The following is a 21,561-nucleotide window of genomic DNA, read 5'->3' as shown; positions in this document are numbered from 1 at the left end:
CAAAGGAGTCAAAAACACCGCGTGAAAAATCCCAAAATCCCAGACCATTCCCAACCCCAAACCATTCCACAATTCCATTCCCAACCCCAGACCATTCCCCAAACAATTCCATCAGTCATGGAAAATAAATTTTCAAATTTTTGATGGAAAAGAACCAGAAAATTAATAAATGGGGGGGAAAAAACCCACAACACCAAAGCCAAAACAAAACAAAACAAAACAAAACCAAACTATACAAAAAAACCCAAACAAAACCCAAAACCACAAAACCAAAAAACAAACCCAACATCATGGAGAGAAAAACTGCTTTCGAATTTTTGACAGAAAAGTGACAAAAAAATAAATAAATGGGAAAAAAACCCCAAAACCAAACTATACAAAAAAACCCAAAAAAACCACAAAACCACAAAAACAAGCCCAACCAAAAAAAAACCCACAAAAAACCAAAACCCACCCAAAAAATTAAAACCCAAAACCCCAAAACAAAACAAACAAAACAACTTTTAAAGTGATTTTCACCCAAAATTCCCTTGAAATTCCAAACTTTTCCCTCTTTTTCACTCCAAACCAATCCCATCCCAAAGCCCAACCCCACAGGAAGTGCTCCACGAAATCCCATTCCCCAGGAACCCGACGGGATGGATTTTTCCAAGTGAAGACAGGAGAGCAACTCACAATTCCAAGAGATTTAATCAGAAGGAATTACAGGTGGGAAAATCCTTCCGGCACACGGAATTCAGCCGATGGAAAGCTCTAGGATGGGCTTGACAAAGACTATTCCCAGGTTTTTGGGACACAGACTAAACCCACAAAATCCCGAGTCGGAGCGAAAATCCCACAAAAATAAAAAATATGGCACGAAGAACATCCCACAAAACGCCCCAATTCCTTTTGGGAATCCGGATTTGGACTCATCCAGCTCCCAGCTCCCATCCCAGGCGGCAGCAGCTTCGACAAGCACGGATTTGGTGCAAAAATCCACTTGGAAATCCATGGAAGAAATGAGTGTGGAGGTTGTTTTCCTCTCCCAGCCGTGATCTGGGGGTGGGAAACGCAGGGAGAGGATTTGATTCACAGTCAGGAGTTGATGGATATGGAATTCTCACCGTCATTATCCAGTAAAGTGCATGCCAGGAAAAACTTGGAGTCGATTTGCCTCCAATCCTAACTAAAATGAAGGAATACAAACCAAGGGAGAGAGCAAGAGCTTGCAAACAACACCAACGATGTCTTTTTCTCCCCAAATCAGGCTGGATTCCTTGGAAACAGGAAAATTTCCCAGTAAAACCAGGAATATTTATAAATATTTAGAAATATTTAGAAATATTGCACTGAGAGTGTTGAGTTTGAAAGCAACACCAGAAATATTTAAATTAAAATTAAAAAAAAAACCACTCAAAAAGGACATTTTGCAGCAGCTTTTTTTGAGTGAAAATAGCTGGGGAAATGTAGGGATTGATGAAATGTGAGGTTTTATGGATTAGCTGGAATTTTTCCTATAGAATATCAATAATTGAGGAGAGGAAATCTCTGCTCTCAATGGAGCCAAGTGTAAACTTTAGACTTCAATTGAAAAAATTCCCTTTTTTTTTTAGGAATAAAAGTCCAGGAAAAGCCTTGAAATGTTTCACTGAGTGCAAATAAATAAAATAAAAATAAAATAAAAACCAAGGAAAATGGGATTTCCCAGAAGCATCCAATGATTCCAGCTCAGGTGGTCTTGGATGCACAAAAAAATTCCCCAAAAGCAGCAAAATCAAAAAGCACATTAATTAATTAACTAATTGGTTAATTAAAATTAGGTGAGGTTTTGTCACATCCCTTCATATTTACAGGTTTGTTGTAGTGTAGAATTATTTTGTTTCATCCTGATGGGAAATTTGGACCTTTTTATCCTAAAACAGCCTCCAAGCATCAGCCAAGATCCAACCATCATCCAACATCCAGCCAACATCCAAGATCCTGAATCATCCAAGATACAAGTATCATCCAAGATCCAACCATGATCCAAGATCCAGTCGTCATCCAAGATCTAAACATCATTCAAGATCCAAACATCATCCAAGATCGAATTGTCATCCAGGACCCAAAAATACAAAATCCAATCATCATCCAAGATCCAATCCTGACTGAAGATCCAAACATCGTCCAAGATCCAAAACCATCCAAGATCCAAAACCATCCAAGATCCAACTACACAAAATCCAAACATCATCCAAGATCCCAATATACAAAATCCAATCAATCATCCAAGATCCAACCATGATCCAAGATCCAACCATCATCCAAGATCTAAAGATCATCCAAGATCCAATCATGATCCAAATCCAAACATCCTAGATCCAATCATCATCCAAGATCCAACAATGATCCAAGATCCAAATATACAAAATCCAATCATCATCCAAGACCCAAACGTCCAAGATCCAAGCATGATCCAAGATTTAAAGATCATCCAAGATCCAAACATGATCCAAGATCCAAATATACAAAATCCAATCATCATCCAAGATCCAAACATCCAAGAGCTAAACATCATCCAAGATCCAAACATCATCCAAGATCCAAACATACAAAATGCAATCATCCAAGATCCAAACATCCAAGATTTAAACATCCAAAATCCAAACATCATTCATGATCCAAACATCATCCAAGATTTAGCCATCGTCCCAAATCCAACCATGATCCAACAATGACCCAAAATCCAACCATCATCCAAGATCCAATCACGATCCAAGATCCAAATACACAAAATCCAAACATCATCCAAGATCCAAAACCATCCAAGATCCAACCACAATCCAAGATCCAAATATCATCCAGGATCCAAATATACAAAATCCAATCAATCATCCAAGATCCAACAATGACCCAAAATCCAACCATCATCCATGATCCAACCACAATCCAAGATCCAAATACACACAATCCAAACATCATCCAAGATCCAAACATCATCCAGGATCCAACCATCATCCAGGATCCAAATACACAAAATCCAAACATCATCCAAGATCCAACCACCAAGATCCAACCACCATCCAAGATCCAAACCCCTTCAAACCCCTCAGGAACTCGACCCTCATCCCACCACCTCCCAAAGTGTCTCTGGAACAAGCAGTCCTGACAATCCCAGCTCCTGCTCTTCCCCCCGTTCCCATTCCAGCCGGGATGTTACGTGAGCTTCCTCATCCTGCGGTTCTGCCGGTCGATGTTGAGCGTGGCGCGATCCACGGAGCTGCTGATGGAATCCAGCGCCTCGTCCTGCCGCTCCAGCTCCGCCTCCGTCTCCAGGGCCAGCCCCTTCAGCTTCTTCAGGATCTGCCAGGTGCAAACAGGGAGAGCTGGCTGTGAGGGTTTGGTACCAATGGGATAGTTCCTGGATTTAAATCCCAGAATCCTGGGATGGTTTGGGATGGATGGGAGTTTAAGGATCATCCAGTTCCATAAGCAGGGACACCTCACACTATCCCAGGTTGCTCCAAGCCTTGTCCAGCCTGGCCTTGGACACTGCCAGGGATCCAGGGGCAGCCACAGCTTCTCTGGGAATTCCATCCCAGCCAGGAATTCCTTCCCAATATCCCATTTAAATCTCTATTTTCCCAGTTTGAATCCATTCCCTGTGTCCTGTCCCTCCATGCCTTATCCCAAATCCCTCTCCAGCTCTCCTGGAGTCCCTTTAGGCCCTGGAATGTGCTGGAAGCTCTCCGTGGGTCCTTCCCTTCTCCAGGTGAACATTTCCATAGGACAGAGGGGAACAGAGGAAGTAAAAATTAGAAATAAAAATCAGTTGAATAATTTTTTCCCAACTCTGTTATTATCTCTGTGGAGTATCTGCATCCCTATGCAATTCCTGGTTTGGGAAGAGCAGGAATATCCTCTCTAGCTGGAATGGCAGGGGAATTCACTCAGACAAAATGCTCTGAGTGGAGCTGGATGGCAGCCAAGCAGTGGGATTGATCCTGGAAAACAGCTTGGCTCTTCCCAGAAATCCCAAGCAGCCAGAAACAAGGCTGGGTGGATAACTGGGATTGTCCTTCAGCTGCCAAAGGGAAAATAAAAAATAAATCATGGATCAAGCTTAATCTCCCTTCCTCTGCTCTTCCCAAAAGTGAGAAACTCCTGTTTCTATCCCAAATACAACATTCCAGGTTCTTTCCCTGGAAGAGGAAAGCCAGGTTGGATTCCCCAGACTGGAGGTGCTGGATGGGTGCAGAGCACATCCCAAAAATAGAACTGACAGATCAGATCCCAAAAATCAAACTGACAGATCAGATCCATCCCAGGCGTTATTCGGGAATAAAATTAAGTCTTGTTTCTCCCAGGGATGTAATTTTACTTGGAAATGGGAATGATGGAATCACAGAATGCCTGAAATTTGAATGGATCCACAAGGATCATCCAACTCCTGCTCCTGCACAGGACACTCCAGGGGTTGCTCTCCCTCACTCCTTCCTTGGATTTATTTCTGCATCAATCTTATTCATCCATTAAAAAATCAACGAGAGCTCCATGAAATGATTGCCACATCCACAAAATCATGGGATAATTAGGATTGGAAAGGACCTTGGAAAAGGTCTCCCTGATCCAAATAAGAGCAGGGCCAGAGTCAGTGTCCAGCTGAGAGAACATTCCCTCCTAAAAACCTGGAATTCTTTATCCTGGTTTAAAGGTTGGACTTGATGGTTCTGAAGGTCTTTTCCAACCTTAAAGATTCTGGGATTAAAGGAGAATCCTCACTCCCTCAGCAGATCCCAAAGGATGGCAGCAACAAACAGGAGCTTTGCCACTTGCAGGAGATTTTAAAAGGTCCTCATGGAAGTTTTTCCATGAGTTTACAAAAACTGTGATCCAAGAGCATCCCAGAATGTTTTCCAGCACAGCAGGACAAAAATTCTGCCTCATCTTCCAGAATGATCCCTCAGGATGCTCAACACTTCCACCTCCTGCTGCAGGAAAACCTGGAGCACTAAAATGAGGATGAAGGGAGAAAACAGGAATATCCCTCCAGGAATATTCCTCATTTCCCACCTCTCCCCAGTATGTGTAAATCCAAATTATCCCCCAAATAAAAACCAGCTTTCCCAGCTTTTCCAGGACAGGAAAATGGCAATGGGAGGTCTGGGCAAAGCTGGGCACTGTTTTTATAGGGGATGTGGAGTTATCACTGCTGCAGCTCTGCCTCCCGAGCCAGGATGGATTTTGGATGGAAAATCCAGGCAGGAAAACTCCACATGGAGCTGTGTGTGTTCCCCAAATCCAGTCAGGAATCCTGAGCCCACCAAACAGGTGTTTCCAAGGCACATTCCCTGCTCTGCTCAGTCTCACATGGAATTCTGCCTGTGGATTATCAGTTGGAAAATCTGATTTATCCTGGTGGTTCTGCCATGGATTTTCTGGGCAGCTCCAGGCAAGTCAGCTGAAATTCCCAAAAAATCCTGCAATTCAGCGAAAGTTTGGGAAAAATTATCTCCCATCTCCTCACGGAGTATCCAGCAGGAAAAATGAGGTGCTGGAAGTGTCCTGGTGCAGGAAAAATTGCCAGGAAATTGGGAAAACTCCCAGAGCTCCATCCCATTATCCCTGTGCATCCTGAGTGCTGCAGCAGAGCACGTTTATCCAGGAATGTGCAGCTTTCCCACCCAAATCCACCTGATTTTTAGGGAAAAAAGTGTCATTTTCAGCACTGGGTGAAACAGGGATAGTTTTCCAGGATTTCCTACAGCGCAGGTGGGAAAGAAGTGGGGATAACACCTCAAAAATCCCAGTATTAGTGGAATTAATATCCAATTAATATCTCTTTCCACACTCCAATCCTCATTAGGGATTGGATCATCCTGGAGGAACTTTGTCCACATCCTCTCCTGCTGCACCCAGAATGTTCAGGGAGGCAGGAGTTTGGAATCACCATTTCCCAGAGGATATTTCTCCCATTTTTCTGCATGGACTGAGAGAAAATCCTAATTTTTTTGCCTTTGCCAGTGCCAGTTCGGTCCGGAAAACAATCCATCCCAGCAGCTCCAAGGCTCAATTCCCACCTTTTTTATTTAATGCCATTTATTGAAATCACACCCAGGCGACTCCAGAGGTGTAAACAGCCAGGAGCTGAGTTCTCCCCTCGGATTGTAAAGGAAAAAATTCCAAAAACACCCCAGCCAGGCGTGGTTTTCCACCTCGGAGGGCAGCTCAGGTGGCTGCTCCTTGCTGCAGGCCGTGGAAGGAAGCCATGCCATGAAAAATGTGGAATTTCAGCTCTTGGAAGGAGCAGTTCCTGGGCAAAACAAGCTTTGCTCCCAGCGGCCAGCTGTGATTTCCTGAGCTGAAGGCAAGGAAAGGGTAAAAAAACACCAAAAAAAGAGCCTCTGGAAGTCCCTCTGGAATTCTCCAGCCGGTGTTGGCACATCCTTCCCACTCCTGGGGCTGTTCTGTGCAAATCCTGTGGTGTTGTGCAGTTTTTGATATTTTGTAGGATTTTTTTCCTTCATTCCCAGATTCTGAGAGATCCACACTGCCACAAAATCTGGGATTTCCAAAAGCATTCAAATCCTGCTTGGGAATTTCAGCCCTAAGGGAAGGAATTTTGGAACTTCCAGCAATTCCTGTTATTCCTGCAATTTGGAGGAGAGAGGGAGAGAAACAACTGGGTAACTTTGTTGCTCATGAATTCCTCTTTTCCAGCTTTTAAAGTTCTGCTGGATTTGGATTGTGAGAAGGAAAAAAAAACCTCTTTTTTTGTGGGAAAACAAGGAGATCAAAAAGGGAGAGATCCCAATCCTCAGGAGAGGGAATTGCTCAGGAAAACTCTGGAATTTCCATCCTAAATACCTCAATTAATAAAAAAAAAAATCAATGAATTAATAATGAATGTAATAATTAATTAATTAATCGTGTGGCACAATTATCTCTGTCCTCAATAGGTGTTCATTCTCTCAGGAATAAATTCATCCCAATTCTCAGGAATAAATTCTTAGCAATAAATTCAATTCTTAGGAATAAATTCATCCCAATTCTCAGGAATAAATTCTTAGCAATAAATTCAATTCTTAGGAATAAATTAAATTCTTAGGAATAAATTCATCCCAATTCTCAGGAACAAATTCTTAGGAATAAATTCAACTCTTAGGAATAAATTCTTAGGAATAAATTTAATTCTTAGGCATAAATTCATCCCAATTCTCAGGAATAAATTCTTAAAAATAAATTCAATTCTTAGGAATAAATTCATCCCAATTCTTACGAATAAATTCTTAGGAATAAATTCTTAGGAATAAATTCTTAGGAATAAATTCATCCCAGTTCTCAGGAATAAATTCTTAGGAATAAATTCAATACTTAGAAATAAATTCTTAGGAATAAATTCAATACTTAGGAATAAATTCTTAGGAATAAATTCATCCCAATTCTCAGGAGTAAATTCAATTCTTAGGAATAAATTCAATTCTCTAGGTATAAATTCATCCCAAATTTTTTACCTGTCGGAGCTCCTTGGCTTCTTCCTGGGAAACCTTCTCGTGTTTCTGCAGCTGCACCTCATTCTCCATCCCTTCCCTGCTTCCCACGGGAGATCCAGGACTCACCACTCCTCCCAGCAGTCCTGTGGCTGCAAGAGAAATTCCAGAAATTCAGAGTGGAGAGTAGGGAAAAAACTCCTGGTTTGGAGGGAGGTGAAGCCTCAGGGAATTCCAGGGTCAGAGTGGAAATTAGGGAAAAATTCCTGGTTTGGATGGACAGAGGTGAAGCCTCAGGATGCTGGAAAATTAATTGGAAATTGGAAAATGAATTGGAAATTGGAAAATTAATTGGAAATTGGAAAATTCCAAGGCCAGGTTGGAATAATCCGGGACAGTGGGAGGTGGAATGCCATGGAATGGGATGAGATGATCCTTAAGGTCCTTTCCCACCTGGAATTCTGGAATTTTGGGATTCTGTGGCCCAACAGTGACCACCAGGGCTGGGATCAAACTGTGCTTTGCTCCACAGGAGTTTGGGAAGGCTCAGGACTCAACTTTTCCCACCAAATTCTCTTTTTCCCACCAAATTCTCTTTTTCCCCATTATGTTTTTTCCCTATTAAATTGCAGGTTTTCCCATTAAATGACATTTTTGCCAGGAAGGATTCAAGATTTCAAGTTGTGTTTCCTATAATTCCTATCCTGGAGGTGCCCAAGCTGCCAGGAGATGATTGATTGTCCAAGGGATCCCTTTGGAAAATGGGATTATTTGGGATCATTGGGATGTGAGGATTCCTTTGGAGAATGGGATCATTGGGATTTCAGGATTCATCCAAACAGAGGAGAAGCAGCAAAACATTCCATAAATAAAATACGGAACCAAAAAAATGAATTAAATGAAATTTAAAAAATGGAAATAAAAAATGAAATAAAGAATGAAATAAACTATGAGGATTATCCTGGAATGCTTTGGGATGGAAGGGATCTTTAAGGATCATCCCATTCCATCCCTGCCATGGGGATTCCACCATCCCAAGTTTCTCCTGGATAGCATTCCTTCCCTGGGAAAAGCCAACCCAGAAGTGCCAAACCCTAAATCCCTTCTCCAGATTCACCCCAAACTCCTCATCCCTGGAATTCTCCAATTTGCTGGAATCAGCATCCAGCAAAGGGGAAAACAAGGAAGTTATTCCCTGTTATCCCTGTTTCCCAAAGGAGGAAAATCCAGGCAGGAAAATGCTATTTATAGGGAATTCATGGATTGATTTCCCTCAGGAAAAGCAGGAAGGGAATGACAGAATTCCCCATGGAATCCACGATTGGACTCTTTGTGTTTCTATCAGCCAAGTGGGTAAGGAGCTAAATATTCCAGGAAAATCCATTAATCCATCCAATTAATCCATTAATCCATTCCCACCCCATTAATCCCACCTGGAACAGGAATAATCCCTGGAATAAAAGAGGTTGGAATGCCAAAGGGCCAAAAAAAGCTGGAATTTCCCAGAGATTTTTTAGGGAGAGGATTGATGGGAAGGAGGGAATATTGCAAATATTTGGGTTCGTTTGTGTCACACCCAGAGAGGACAAAAAGTCACCAAAAGTCTGAGAAAAAATCCTGAAAATTCAAAATAATCTGGAAATTCAGAGCCTTTAAAGGGATAAAAACCTGGGAATATCAGGATTGAGTTGAAGAAATTATCCCATTGCAGACGAAAAACAGGATTTTAATCCAGGTTTTTCATCCTGGGAAGTTATCAGCCTTTTTTTGAGGCTAAAACCAGAGAAAAGCTGTTCCAAAACAGTCCCTGGGAATTTCAACATTTATCCCAAAAAAAGCAGCTAAAAACACTTGCAGATAATCTGGTGTGTATAAAACTCTCTATAAATTCCTTTTCCACATGGAATTAAGCCAAAATTGTTAGGAAAGATGATTTTAAAAAAAAAATTAATTACATAAATGTGTTTATGCATAAACTGAGGGCTGTGGAAACAAAGGTGGGGTTGTGACAATTTTGGGGGAAAAATCCATGATTTTTAAAAAGAATTCAATCCCCCTGAAGGGATATTTTTCCAATAAATCCCTGGATCAATTCCCTATCTGAAAACAGGGAGACAGATATGAATAAAACTGATTTTTTCCCCCTTTGCTCTGAGGAAAATGGGGAAAAAAACTGGAAAATGCAGGATTTCCAAGGAAAAATCCCAGAGGATGAGGCACAGTCCATGAGTGCCACCTGGTGACAGAAGGGGAATGGTGACAATTCCAGGGAAAACACAAACAGAGTCAGGATTTCCATCACCTCCCAGCCTTTTCCAAATTAAATAAAGGGAAAAAGCAGGAAGAAAGCTGCAGGTGCAAAACAAGAGGGAGAAGCTCTGGAGATCCAAGGATTTGATGTCATTCCCTCCGGAATAACAGGAACCCAGCAGGTTGTTTTTCCTTGGAGTTGTTGTGGTGGTGAAATTCCAGAGCCAAATGCCCCACAAATTGAATTTTTTCTTAAAAATAATGGAGTTTTTCCAAGCTGGAATAATCCTGCACAACAGGATATTCCCTTTCCTGCTGGAATTGAGGGCAGAGGAATTGGTGGATGTATGATTTTATTCTGTTTTTTCCATTTGTTTTTGGCACTAAATTCATCCTTGATTTGCTCTTTTGGCAGTCAGAGTTAGGGGGAAAAAAAAGAGGATTCAGGATTTAGAGGATTCCTGAATTTATTGAGGAATAAATTCCTAATTGCCAAAAATTCCTAGGGCTGGATTGGGAAAAAAAACCTTCCTGGAATTTTGGAAGGATTAAGGTAGGGAATATAAATTTCATTGGTGAGAAGGAGTTTAAATCTCCAATGTTTTCTTAATGAATTCCAAGATCTCCTAAATTCCAACACTTGGACTTCTGGAACATCAAAATCCTGTTTTTTTTAAGATGGGAAAATGATGTTTATCCCATGTGTTAATTAAAAATGTTCTGGATATTTTGGGTGAAATTTTCTGTGTTTTAGTTCCATATAAATATTAAATATTGAACATCAAATATTGAAGATTGGGCATTTTATATGAATTGTTGGGTATTGGGTATGAAATATTGGCTATTGGGTATTGGACATAAAATAGTGGATATTAAAGGTTGGTTATTGGATATTAAATATTGGATTTGGTTAATAAATATTAATTAATTAATATTTATTAATTAATAAATATTGGATATGAAATACTGGATAGTGGATATTAACTATTGGGTACTGGATACTAAATATTCAGTATTAGATATTAAATATTGGGTAGGGGATATTAAATATTGGGTATTGGATATTAAATACTGGATATGGAATATTGATATATTGGATATTGATAAAATATATTGATATATGATACCAATATTATATATATCAATATATATGGATATATGGATCTGGATATTGATATATTGGATATTGATATTAAACGTTGGATATTGAATATGAAATGTTGGGTATTGGAGAGGAAATATTGGGTATTGGATATTAACTATTGGATATTGAACGCTGGATATTGGATATTGAATGTTTAATATTAAATATTGGGTATTGAATATTAAATATTGGACACAAGATACTAAATATTGGATATTGGATATTGAATGCTGGATATTGGATACTAAATACTGGATATTAAATATTGGGTATTGGATACAAAATACTGGTTACTGGATATTAAATATTGGATATTGGATACTAAATACTGGTTACTGGATACTAAATATTGGATATTGGATACAAAATACTGGTTACTGGGTATTAAATATTGGATATTGGAAATTCCCTTCCAGCTGGGAATGACCACCAGGAAAAACCAGCAGTGCCCAAGGCTCCTGCAGGTTATTCCCTGATTTCTCCTCCCCATGGCCTCCCTGCAGGGACACAAGGGAGAGAATTCCCCTGGCAAACCCTCCGAACCAGGAATTCCTCCTACCACCCACCTGCCTGCCAGATGGACGTTCCCAAATCCCCCTGGGGAGACTTCCCAGCTCCAGCAAAGCCCAGAGCATCCTCCAGGAACTGCATCTTCTTGCTGAACTGCATCTCCAGCACTGGGATCACTTCAGGCATCCTGGCTGACAGCAGCCTGTAGGAAGTGTCAGGTTTGCCAATAAACCTCTGCCGGACGCTGACCTCGTAGGGATTGTGCACCCGGATGTCATCCACCTCCCGGGACTCGAACCGGTGAACCAGCTGGGAGCTGCAGTCCCTGATCTCCAGGCCTGAGGGGAGCAGGGTGAGCTTGCCAGGCTTGGCGCTGGAGTCTGTCCTGTGCGTGATGATGACGGGGATTTGCAGCAGGATGGGTTCTTGGGCTTTGGGATCGGGAGGTGGGGTTGGCTCCTTGGGTTTGGGCTCCAGAGGGGTTTTCCAGAGTTTGGTGCTGAAGGGCCACCAGGATGGGGATTCCAGCTCGGTCAGCAGCCTGGGAGAAGGGGAAAGAAGGGGGAAGAGCCTGAAATTCCAAAAAATCCACACACATTTCCAGAGAATCTCCTAAATTTGAAAATCTCCTTGTGGCTAGCACAGGTCTTTCCCATGAGGACATTCTCCTGTGTTTTATAAACAAAGATAAAGTTTGGATGTTATTAAAAACAGTGTCTCGAGATTTGGACAGTTCAGGCCTGGCCAGTCAGGCCTAGGGGGAGGTTTCTGACTGACCAATCTGGGTGACCTCTGAAAAATCTATATATTTGTTGGATTCAAAATAATAAAGCACCTTTTCTATGCCACGCTGAGAATCTGGGTTTTCCTTCTCTGCTAGCAGCTCAACAGCAACATCTCCTTACAGCAGTTTTCCTGCATTTCAGCTCTGAACCATCAGCCAAACTCTCCCCATGGAGATAAAACACAATCCCAGCTCCCATGTTCTCCCTTATTTTCCCCGTTTTGAAATCCCAAAAAATCCAACTTTTCTGACCCAAGAGGCCAAACAATCCCTGCCAGAGCATCCCAACCCAAAACAACCTCCTCTCCCAAAAACAAGGAGCAAACTTGGATTTCCCTCCTCGTTGTTCATTCCCTCAGATCCTTTCCAGCTCTCTTGGCTTTCCATGAAAGGCTCCGGAGAATATCCCTGGGATTGTTGGGGAAAAAAACATTTCCCTTCAGACCTCATCCATCTCCATCCAGAATTCTTCCAAGAATAACTGCTTTGAACTTTCCTGCTGTTTGTTTTTTCCTGCAGGTGGAAGAGATTCCAGAAAAAACCTGGAATGTTACAGAGCTGCCCCTGATCTGATGGGGATTTTGGGATTGGTGTGGAAAAGGAGGATAAAAGGATTTCCTTGGAATGGTGAGGAGGGAATAGGAAATCAGGATGGTTTGGTTCATGTTGGAATAGCTCCAAAAAGCTCCAAAATCAACCCAATCCAGGATTTTGGCACCCAGGAATATTCCTGGATGTCTCATAAAACGGGAATGCAATTCCTTCAGTGGAGACAGCAATTTCCAGATCTCTCCTCTAACTAGCTGCCTGTTCTCTCCAAACTCACAGGAGGATAATCTGTTGGAATTCTCCCAAATATCCACCAGTTTTAGGGGGAATTCATTAAGGCTTGGGAAGTCATTTGGAAGAGACAGAACAGGAAATCCCAGAATCCCTGGAATAGTTTGGGATGAAAGGGAATTTAAGGATCATCCTGCCATTGCAGGGACAATTCCCACTGTCCCAGGCTGCTCCAAGCTCCATCCAGCCTGGCCTTGGACACTGCCAGGGATCCAGGGGCAGCCACAGCTTCTCTGGGAATTCCAGCCCAGCCAGGAATTCCTTCCCAATATCCCATCCATCCCTGCCTTCTGGCAGTGGGAAGCCATTCCCTGTGTCCTGTCCCTCCATCCCTTGTCCCCAGTCCCTCTCCAGCTCTCCTTGAGTCCCTTCAGGCCCTGGCAGGAGCTCTGAGCTCTCCCTGGATCCTTCCCTCCTCCAGGGGAACATTCCCAATCCCCTCATCCTTCCCTCCCAGATCCACTCCATCCCTCCAATCCACCATCCACCTCCCATCCCATTCCCAGCCCCGGAATTCCCACTCCCTACCTGTCAGCCACATCCATGTCCCCCTCGATCTTGTGCAGCCCTTTCATGATGTTGTCAAACTGCTCCCCCTGGCAGTGCAGCACCCTGGCCGTGTCCTCCAGGCGTTTTTGGGATCCCACCAGCATTCCCGACAACTCCCTGCCCTTGCTGGATTCCAGAGCCGCTCCGGCTGCTCCCTCCTCCCTGGAGAGCAGCTGCTCCCGCCAGAAATGCTCCAGGATGTTGAAAACCACATTCCTGTTGGGGTGCAGCGAGCTGAACCAGTGCTTGGTGCCTTTTTCCAGCACGGTGAGGGAGCTGAAGATCAGGTGGGAAGATTCCTTCTTGATCTCGCTGATGGCGGAAAGGTGGAAATCCAGCAGGAGCTCTCCGGTCCTGTCAGCCGTGAATTTGATGGAGGTGGGAGTGAGGGAGAGCTTGCCAGGGATCCATTGCTTGCTGGTGTCCAGGTAGTAGGAGCAGGGCCAGGAATGGATCCGGATGTCCTCGTTCATGGAGCTGCTCTGCCCAGCCTCCTCCGCCAGGGAAATGGTCTCCAGTCCACCGGGAGATGCTGAAATCCATGGAAAAGGGGGGAAAAGAAGGAATATTTCATAAATACACATTAATGAATGCCATTCATGGATTGTTCCCAGCTCTTTTCAGGTGGATATCCAAGGAATTTGGTAACTATCCCTAATCACAGGAGGATTTCCTCTGGAAAGGGCTGTCAACATCCAGGATATTCCAGAATTCCAGATTTCCTCTGGAAAAGACCATCAACATCACTGGCCACCCCATTTTATCAATAATAATTCCATCTGTGTCCATCTGGAATATTCCCATTCCCACAGGCCAACAGGAACTGAACATCCAGGATATCCCAAAAATTCCAGAAGATTTCCTCTGGATTTCCCCTGGAAAAGACCATCAACATCACTGGCCACCCCATTTTACCAAGAATTCCATTAATATCCTGGAATATTTCCATTCCCATTCTACTCTCAGCATCCCACAGACCAACGGATGCAGAACATCCAGGATATCCCAAAATTCCAGATTTCCTCTGGAAAGGGCTGTCAACATCCAGAAGATCCCAAAATTCCAGAAGATCTCCTCTGGAAAACACCCTCAACATCACTGCCCACCCCACTTTATCAATAATTCCATTCACATCCTGGAATATTCCCATTTCCCATTCTGTTCTCAGCTTCCCACAGACCAGCAGAACATCTAGGATATCCCAAAATATCCACACTGAAGGACACCCAGGATATCCCAAAATTCCTGAAGATTTCCTTTGGAAAAGACCCTCAACATCACTGCCCACCCCATTTTATCAATAATAATAATTCCATCTGTGTCCATCTGGAATATTCCCATTCCCATTCTACTCTCAGCTTCCCACAGGCCAACAGGAACTGAATATCCATGCTATCCCAAAATTCCTGAAGATTTCCTCTGGAAAGGACCCTCAACATCACTGGCCACCCCATTTTACCAAGAATTCCATTAATATCCTGGAATATTCCCATTTCCCATTCTGTTCTCAGCTTCCCACACAGACCAACAGGCACTAAAGAGCATCCAGGATATCCCAAAATTCCTGAAGATTTCCTTTGGAAAGGACCCTCAACATCACTGCCCACCCCATTTTATCAATAATAATAATTCCATCTGTGTCCATCTGGAATATTGCCATTCCCACATCATCCTCAGCTTCCCACAGTCCAACAGGAACTGAACATCCAGGATATCCCAAAATTCCAGATTTCCTCTGGAAAGGACCCTGAACATCGCTGGGACCCCATTTTACCAATAATTCCGTTAATATCCTGGAATATTCTCATTTCCCACTCTACCTTCAGCTTCCCATAGGAATTCTCAATATTCCTCAGGAATTTTCAATATTCCCCATGAATTCTCAATATTCCTCAGGAATTCTCAGTATTCTCCAGGAATTCTCAATATTCTTCAGAAATTTCCTATCATTCAGGAATTCTCAAGATTCTCCAGGAACTCTCAATATTCTGCAGGAATTCCCATTATTTCCCAGGAATTCTCCATATTCTTCAAGAATTCTCTATATTCTCCAGGAATTCTCCATATTCTTCAAGAATTCTCTATATTCTCCAGGAATTCTCCATATTCTTCAAGAATTCTCTATATTCTCCAGGAATTCTCCATATTCTTCAAGAATTCTCTATATTCTCCAGGAATTCTCCATATTCTTCAAGAATTCTCTATATTCTCCAGGAATTCTCCATATTCTTCAAGAATTCTCTATATTCTCCAGGAATTCTCCATATTCTTCAAGAATTCTCTACATTCTCCAGGAATTCCCAACAATCTCCAGGAAAAAGCCAATTCCAGGAATTCTGCTGCTGGAATTGGGCCAGAAATGAGATCCCAATTAATGATCCTCCTGAATTTCAGGACAATCTGGAAACTTTTCCTCCAGGGAAAGTTTAGGAATTCTCACGGAAACAACAAATTCCTTCTTCAGGAATGTTGAATTGCTGATCCCATATGGAGATCTCCCAGTTCTTTAGGGTTAATATTCCTTAAAAAGTCCAAGTCTGATGATTTTTTTAAATTAATAACACTCAAAATTCTAATATAATTAATGAAACTAATTGGAAGATATTATTGGAATCAATTGGAATTATTGGAAGGATCCACCTATGTTATATCCCAAAAATTCCTTTATTTTGGCTTCTATCCCTGATTTCCATGGCATTTTTTTATTACTTATTTCCATTATTTCTCTTAAACATTATTTCTATTTATTATGTCTATTTAATATCATTTTGTTATATTTACGATAATTTCTATTTACCATTTATTATTTTTATTATCTTTTTTACTGTAATTCCTATTTATTATTATTTATTGACTTCACTATTTCCACACACCAACAGGAAAAATAGTTTGAAATAATCAAATGTGATTGCAAAGAAACAAACCCCAGCAGTAAAATTCAAAAAAATCCAGGGTTTTTTCCAGGATAATTTAAATGGGAATTGTTACAATAATTGTATTTTTTGCCACTATAACTGGTAATTAAATCAGTTTAAATTATTTAATTAAATGACATTAATGCTGAAATCAATGACAGCTGAAGCTAAATCATATTCCAGCTTTATCCACCAGGACTTATAAATTAGAAATCCAAATTAATCTGAATTATTGGACCAAAGGAACTCCAGAACAGGGAATGAAAATTAACATTTTATTCAATTCTCAGGGAGCAATTTTTTTCCTTAGGGAACAACTTTTCCCTCACTGTTTTTTTTTTCTCTTCCAAATTTCAAATCCCTAAATAATCCAAGATTTCTACTCAATAATTAATCAAAATTAGCTTTTCCTGACCCTAACCCAAGCTCTTTACCTGGAATTCTCAGGGAACATTTTTTCCCCTCTGTTTTTCCCTTCCAACTTTTCACCAGGGGGAAAAAAAAATAAAGCAAAACACAACTGAGGCTGTTTCCACAATGAAAATTCCTTTAAAAATTCACGGATTTATATTCAATAATTAAGCAAAATAAGCTTTTCCTGACCCTTATCCCAAGATTCTTCCTTGGATCTGAAATCATGGAATTCTCAGGGAGCAATTTTTATTCCTTTGGTTTTCCCAAGTTTTCACCAGGGGAAAAAAAAAAACTGAAGGAAAACACAACTGAGGCAAAATTCTCTTAAAAATTCACGGATTTATATTCACTAATTAATCAAAATAAGCTTTTCCTGACCCTTATCCCAAGATTCTTACTTGGATCTGAAATCATGAAATTCTCAGGCAGCAATTTTTATCCCTTAGGGAAAAATTATTTCCCTCAGTGGTTTTTTTTCTTCTAAATTTTGGGGGAAAAAAAACCAACAAAAAAAACAAAGGAAAATACAACTTTGGCTGTTCCCAGAATTTCAAACTCCTAAATAATCAAGGATTTCTATGGAATAATAAATCAAAATAAGCTTTTCCTGACCCCTATCCTAAGATTCTTACTTGGATCTGAAACCATGGAATTCTCAGGGAGCATTTTTTTCCCTTTGTTTTTCCCAACTTTTCACCAGGAAAAAAAAAACTAAAGCAAAACACAACTGAGGCAAAATTCTTTTAAAAATTCACGGATTTATATTCAATAATTCAATTAAAATAAGCTTTTCCTGACCCTTATCCCAAGATTCTTACTTGGATCTGAAATCATGAAATTCTCAGGCAGCAATTTTTATCCCTTAGGGAAAAATTATTTCCCTCAGTGGTTTTTTCTGTTCTAAATTTTGGGGGAAAAAAAAACCCAACAAAAAAACGAAGGAAAATACAACTCTGGCTGTTCCCAAAATTTCAAATTCCTAAATAATCAAGGATTTCTATGGAATAATAAATCAAAATAAGCTTTTCCTGACCTCTACCCCAAGATTCTTACTCGGATCTGAAACCATGGAATTCTCAGAGAGCAATTTTTTCCCAACTTTTCACCAGGGGAAAAAAAAAAACTAAAGCAAAACACAACTGAGGCAAAATTCTCTTAAAAATTCACGGATTTATATTCAGTAATTCAATTAAAATAAGCTTTTCCTGACCCCCAGCCCCAGCTCCTTACCTGGATCTGAAATCACGGAATTCTCAGGGAACATTTTTTCCCCTCGAGAATCAATTCTTTCCCTCTGTGGTTTTTTCCTCTTCCAAGTTTTCCCCAAACCAAACCAAAAAAAAACTAAAAGAAAATCCAACTGAGGCTGTTCCCACGCTGAAAATTCCTTCAAAAATCCAGGATTTCCATGGAATAAACAACAAATCCAAGGCCTGGCAGGGCAGGACAAGCAGAGCTGTCACTTCCCTGGATTTTATACCTGGATGTGGCTGAGCTCTTGTGACTCCTGACTCACCTGGGAGCTCTGAGGCTTTGCTCAGCACCTTGCTGGGCCTCAGGGCAAATTTTCCATGGAAAAATCCACGTGGGGATTAAATCCATTCATTGATTCAGCAATTTTTTCCCCCCAATATAATGAATTTTTTGTCAGCATGGGATCTGGGGAATTCTTTTTTTCGTCTCTCTCGGAGAAGAAATGGGAATTTCAAATTAAAACATCGAAGGGATTTTAGCAACATCAGACAAAGGAAATGGTTGGGATTGTTGGGAAAGGAATGGTCAGAGGTATCCTGGATTTTTGGATTGGAATCATGGAATGGTTTGGGTGGGAAAGGATTTTAAGGATTATCCCTTCCCATCTTTTCAGCAATTCCAGGGATTGCCCATCCCTAACTTCTCCAATATTTATGGAACAAACCATTCCAAAGAAAAACCCCCCAAGACATAAATCACTCCTTTACTAATCCATGAAAAGGTCTGGATTGGCAGAAAAATAAAACAAAAGCCACAAGTGGCCTCCAATTCCTTGTAAATCCACTTGGGAATGGGTTTGGCAACTTGGGAATGGCACAGCCTTTCAGCCAGGAGACACCTGAGTGATTCCACAGGAAATTCCTTCCATTTTTCCTGTAAATATTCCCTCACAATCTGACCACAGACCAATCTCTGGAGTCTCCCGTTATCCACACTCTGAAAATCACCTTTTTTTAATAAATAATCTGATTTTTGGCCATTTCAGCCCCAAAATCCTGGAGTTCCACCCACAGCAATCCCTGGATTAGTAACAGGGAGATGAGGATTTCCCATCCAGCAGCATCACGGGGACATTTCAGGAATTCTTCACCTGGAACATCATCCAGGGGCTGCTTCCATAAAAAGGAGCTGATTCACCTTCTGTGAGATCACCCAATTACCTGGCAGCGTCGCTAATTAGTTAATTAGGGAGGAGGAGCTGCAGCCATCCCTGGGCAATGTTCCCATGAAAAATGAACTCCCAGGATTTTCCCACCTGGGATTTTCTCTCCTCCTCCCTGGCTGAGGATTCCACAGGGGTTCATTCCCAACTCAGCATTTCCAGCTGGGAAAAGCTCCTGGGAGCCACCAACCCTCAATAAATCAGTTTACCAATCCAATCAATAATCCTATCAATTATAAATCCTATCAGGTCACTCTCCCTCTTCTTTAATTCAGGCTCAATTCCAAGATGTTTCCTAAATACTCAGGAATGAGTTCCTTTTTTCCTTCCCCAACTCATTCCCTTTTCCTTCCCCAACACCATTCCCAATCCTCACCTTCTGCCTCTTCACCCCAAGCTGGATTTCCTCCCTCCTGGCAAGGATTTCCATCCCTTTCTCCTCCCTTTTCCCATCAGTCTTCCTCCTCCTCCTCCTCAGCCCAAACACAGCACAGTCACCTGCTACACCTGAGAATTCCAATGGTTTGGGATGGCAGGGATGTTAAGGATCATCCTATTCCATCCCATTCCATAGCAGGGACACCTTCCCCTGTCCCAGGCTGCTCCAGCCTGGCCTTGGACACTGCCAGGGATCCAGGGGCAGCCACAGCTTCTCTGGGAATTCCATCCCAGCCAGGAATTCCTTCCCAACATCCCATCCATCCCTGCCCTCTGGCAGTGGGAAGCCATTCCCTGTGTCCTGTCCCTCCATCCCTTGTCCCCAGTCCCTCTCCATCTTTCTTGCAGCATCTTTTCAGGTACTGAGAGGATCTTTCCCGACTCCCTTCCTCTCTTCCTGCAGAATCCCAGAGGTTGGAAAAGCTTCCCCAGCCCATGGAGTCCAAGCTGTCCCCAATGCCCACCTTGTCCCCAGCCCAGGGCACTGAGTGCCACAGCCAGGAATTCCCTGGACACCCCCAGGGATGGGAACTTCAAACCTCCCTGGGCAGCTCCTGCCAATCCCTGAGCATCCTTTCCATGGAGAAATTCCTGCTGCTGTCCAACCTGAGCACCTCCTGCTCATCCCCTCTCCTGCTGTCCCTGTTCCCTGGAGCACAGCCTGACCCCCTGGTGTCCCCTCCTGTCACAGCTGTGCAGAGCCACAAGGTCCCCCTGATCCCCCTTTGCTCCAGGATGGACATTCCCAGCTCCCTCGGGAATTCTCCATTCCCTTCCCTGGACACTCCCCAGCCCCTCAGTGTGCACACTGCCGCACAGCTCGGTGTTACCGAGGAGTTTATTGCCGTTAATTAAGTTAATAAGTTATCACCAGATCACTGCTGAACACATCGGACACCATCTGCACCAACCCACAGCTCTGCGAACGCCGCACCTCTCCCTCCCCACCCGGGAATTCCCTCTCCCCATCCCAGCCCCGCTCACAGCCCGGCCCGAGCCCTCCCATCCCCGGTGCGGAGCCCAGCCCAGCCCAGCCCAGCCCAGCATCGCTCTCCGCTCCCGGTTCGAACCCCCATTCCCGCCCCGGTTCGAGCCCCCCGCCGCTCCCCGGCTCGCAGCCTGCCCAGCCGCCGGTCCGAGGTCCCCTGCCGCTCCCCAGCCGGGAAACACCTCATCCCCCAGCCGGACCCCCCTAACCCCCGGGTCGAGCCACCCCGGCCCGGTTCCAGCCCAGCCCGGCCCCGACCCGAGCTCAGCCCGACCCCCGGTCGGATCTGCCCGGCCCCGGTTCGAAACCCCGCCCGGCCCCGGGCCGAGCTCCGGCCGGAGAACACCCCGGCCATGGGACGGTGCACCCAGTTCCCGGCCCGGAGAGCCCCAAAACCCCAATGCGACCCCTCCCCAGCCCCACTTCCAGCCCCTAATCCCCGTTTCCAACCCTCCAGCCCCATTTCTAGCCCCTAATCCCCATTTCTAACCCCCAATCCTCATTTCCAGCCCCCCCATCTCCGTCTCCAACCCCCATCCCCGTCTCCAGCCCCCATTCCCGTCTCCAGCCCCCCATCTCCGTCTCCAGCCCCCCATCTCCGTCTCCAGCCCCCCATCTCCGTCTCCAACCCCCATCCCCGTCTCCAGCCCCATCTCATCTCCAGCCCCCCATCTCCATCTCCAGCCCCCCATCTCCATCTCCAGCCCCCCATCTCCATCTCCAGCCCCCATTCCCCGCACGCACCTACTCCAGTGCGGCACCGACCCCGCTCCACGCCTGCGCCCCCCGCGCGCTCCCATTGGCGGAGCTCCGAGCCGCTGCGCTCCGCTCTTCACCTCCCCTCCGGCCCTCGCCCGCCCGA

The 21,561-nt window shown here is 43.4% G+C and overlaps 1 protein-coding gene across 6 annotated transcripts; it reads right to left on the bottom strand.

Annotated features, from left to right (window-relative positions):
* Positions 1 to 671: 671 nt before the first annotated feature.
* On the bottom strand, positions 672 to 21,546 carry SNAP47 (synaptosome associated protein 47). Of its 6 annotated transcripts, none has more exons than XR_014849639.1 (6): positions 21,448 to 21,506; positions 13,508 to 14,060; positions 11,412 to 11,896; positions 7,476 to 7,603; positions 2,930 to 3,324; positions 672 to 2,528 (listed from the first exon to the last, which is right to left on the bottom strand). XR_014849639.1 is itself a non-coding variant. In XM_085050078.1 (6 exons), the coding sequence occupies exons 2-6, from the start codon at positions 13,999 to 14,001 to the stop codon at positions 912 to 914; spliced, it is 1,377 nt and encodes a 458-aa protein (XP_084906204.1). In that variant the 5' UTR covers positions 14,002 to 14,060; positions 21,444 to 21,546; the 3' UTR covers positions 672 to 911. The 6 variants fall into 6 exon arrangements, 5 of the variants coding, with proteins under 5 accessions (XP_084906204.1, XP_084906201.1, XP_084906202.1 ...); XM_085050078.1 differs by having other exon boundaries at positions 672 to 1,038; positions 3,182 to 3,324; positions 21,444 to 21,546; XM_085050075.1 differs by having other exon boundaries at positions 672 to 1,038; positions 3,182 to 3,324; positions 21,448 to 21,508.
* Between the last annotated feature and the right edge of the window lie 15 nt (positions 21,547 to 21,561).

Source organism: Lichenostomus cassidix, chromosome 2, assembly GCF_008360975.1.
Source record: "Lichenostomus cassidix isolate B80296 chromosome 2, HeHo_3.0, whole genome shotgun sequence".
NCBI classification, from domain to species: domain Eukaryota; kingdom Metazoa; phylum Chordata; class Aves; order Passeriformes; family Meliphagidae; genus Lichenostomus; species Lichenostomus cassidix.
Note: the sequence above shows the minus strand (reverse complement) of the source record. Positions and strands in the feature narration are given on the sequence as shown.